This window comes from Acanthisitta chloris, unplaced genomic scaffold (assembly GCF_000695815.1).
Source record: "Acanthisitta chloris isolate BGI_N310 unplaced genomic scaffold, ASM69581v1 scaffold8323, whole genome shotgun sequence".
In the NCBI taxonomy this organism is placed as follows: domain Eukaryota; kingdom Metazoa; phylum Chordata; class Aves; order Passeriformes; family Acanthisittidae; genus Acanthisitta; species Acanthisitta chloris.
The window spans coordinates 24,980-26,509 of record NW_008666632.1 but is presented as its reverse complement, the minus strand read 5'-3'; the positions used below and the strand labels follow the sequence as shown (position 1 = coordinate 26,509).

The following is a 1,530-nucleotide window of genomic DNA, read 5'->3' as shown; positions in this document are numbered from 1 at the left end:
TTCTTCAGTGATTGTCAAGCCTTTCCCTGTGTCCTGTCCCTCCAGGCCTTGTCCCAAGTCCCTCTGCAGCTCTCCTGGAACCCCTTGAGGCACTGTTTGATCCAGTGCTGCCTGGGGAACCTGTGCCAGTGCCTCAGAGGGAGGAATTCTTGCCCAGTATCCAATCTAAACCTCCTCTCTTTCAGTTTGAAACCATTCCCCCTTGTCCAGGCACTGCATGCTCTTGTAAGAAGTCCCTCTGTTTCCTGCAGGTATCAGGAGGCCACACATCTTCTCAAAACATCACATCTCACAGGCAGCAGAAGTGACAGTGCAGGACTGAACAGCTGAAGTCCATGTGTGTGGGGACCAGGGAGGGGGGTCAGGTCAGTGTCAGCTCAGTCTGCCTCTGGACTGGCCTGTGGCCAAACACCCTTGGTGTCTGCATCCCTAGACAGCATCTTCCAGCCTAGTTCCACCTGACACTAAGGGACCAGATGAGCACAGAGCTCTCTGCACTGCTAGTCTCTTTATGGTGTGCAACACAACACAAAATAGATGAAATAATAAGAAAGTTGTTTCATTTACGGTTCTTTTCCTGTTTATCCTTTCATTTTCAGTGTGGTGAGTTTTTCCCACCCCTGTCAAGTGGGAAATAACTTACTTTACCTTCTTGTTGTTCTCAGATGTGGGACTCAGAATGGTGAGTTCAGGCCTGCTTGGCTTGGGCTTGGGAGACTCACAGGAGTTGATGAAGTTCATGATGAAAGGTTCCAAGTGCTGCCCTTTCTGGAAACACACAGGGGGGATCTGTCACTTGCAGGATTATAGGAAAATGAAACCCAAACCAGCCAAAACCCCCAAGTTTCAAACATGTTTTTGACTAGTCTGTAAATCAGTTAGCTCCTAAAATTAGTTATCAAAGCCAAGATGTGGCAGCCTGGAAGATTCACTCACCTCTTTCATCAGCTTCCCTGGGACAGATTTTATGATTTTACCTACAATCAGAAACAAACAAACACTTCATGTCATCACTATCTGGTCTGAAGGACATTTTGCTCTGCCACATTTTACAGCAGTGACAGTTTAATGGTTGGACTTGATGAGCTTAGATCTCCTCCAGCCTTGATGGTTCCATGATTCTAGGACAACTCAAAAGCAACAACTTGAGCACTTTTTCCCATCACTTCAAAATGCATTTTTTCCTTCAAGGCAGGAGGGTCAGCACATCTTGCTGCTGAGCTGTAGCTTTCAGGGTTGTGAAGGAGCAGAGCTCATTTCCCACCCCCACAGGAGTCACCACCATCGCTCACAGGACCACACACCTCAGACATCCATGATTCTAGGACAACTCAAAAGCAACAACTTGAGCACTTTTTCCCATCACTTCAAAATGCATTTTTTCCTTCAAGGCAGGAGGGTCAGCACATCTTGCTGCTGAGCTGTAGCTTTCAGGGTTGTGAAGGAGCAGAGCTCATTTCCCACCCCCACAGGAGTCACCACCATCGCTCACAGGACCACACACCTCAGACACAGCACCGGTGCCACTTG

At 48.0% G+C, this 1,530-nt stretch overlaps 1 protein-coding gene across 1 annotated transcript in view; it reads right to left on the bottom strand.

Moving 5' to 3' along the window:
• SNX14 (sorting nexin 14) overlaps nucleotides 1–1,530 on the bottom strand; it is a gene marked incomplete at its 5' end in the record, with an annotated part of 30,484 nt that overhangs the window by 3,981 nt on the left and 24,973 nt on the right. The window contains 2 exons of the mRNA XM_009072211.1: nucleotides 649–768; nucleotides 937–977. Of these exons, the coding sequence (XP_009070459.1) occupies nucleotides 649–768; nucleotides 937–977 (161 nt within the window). The remainder of the gene's footprint in view (nucleotides 1–648; nucleotides 769–936; nucleotides 978–1,530) is intronic.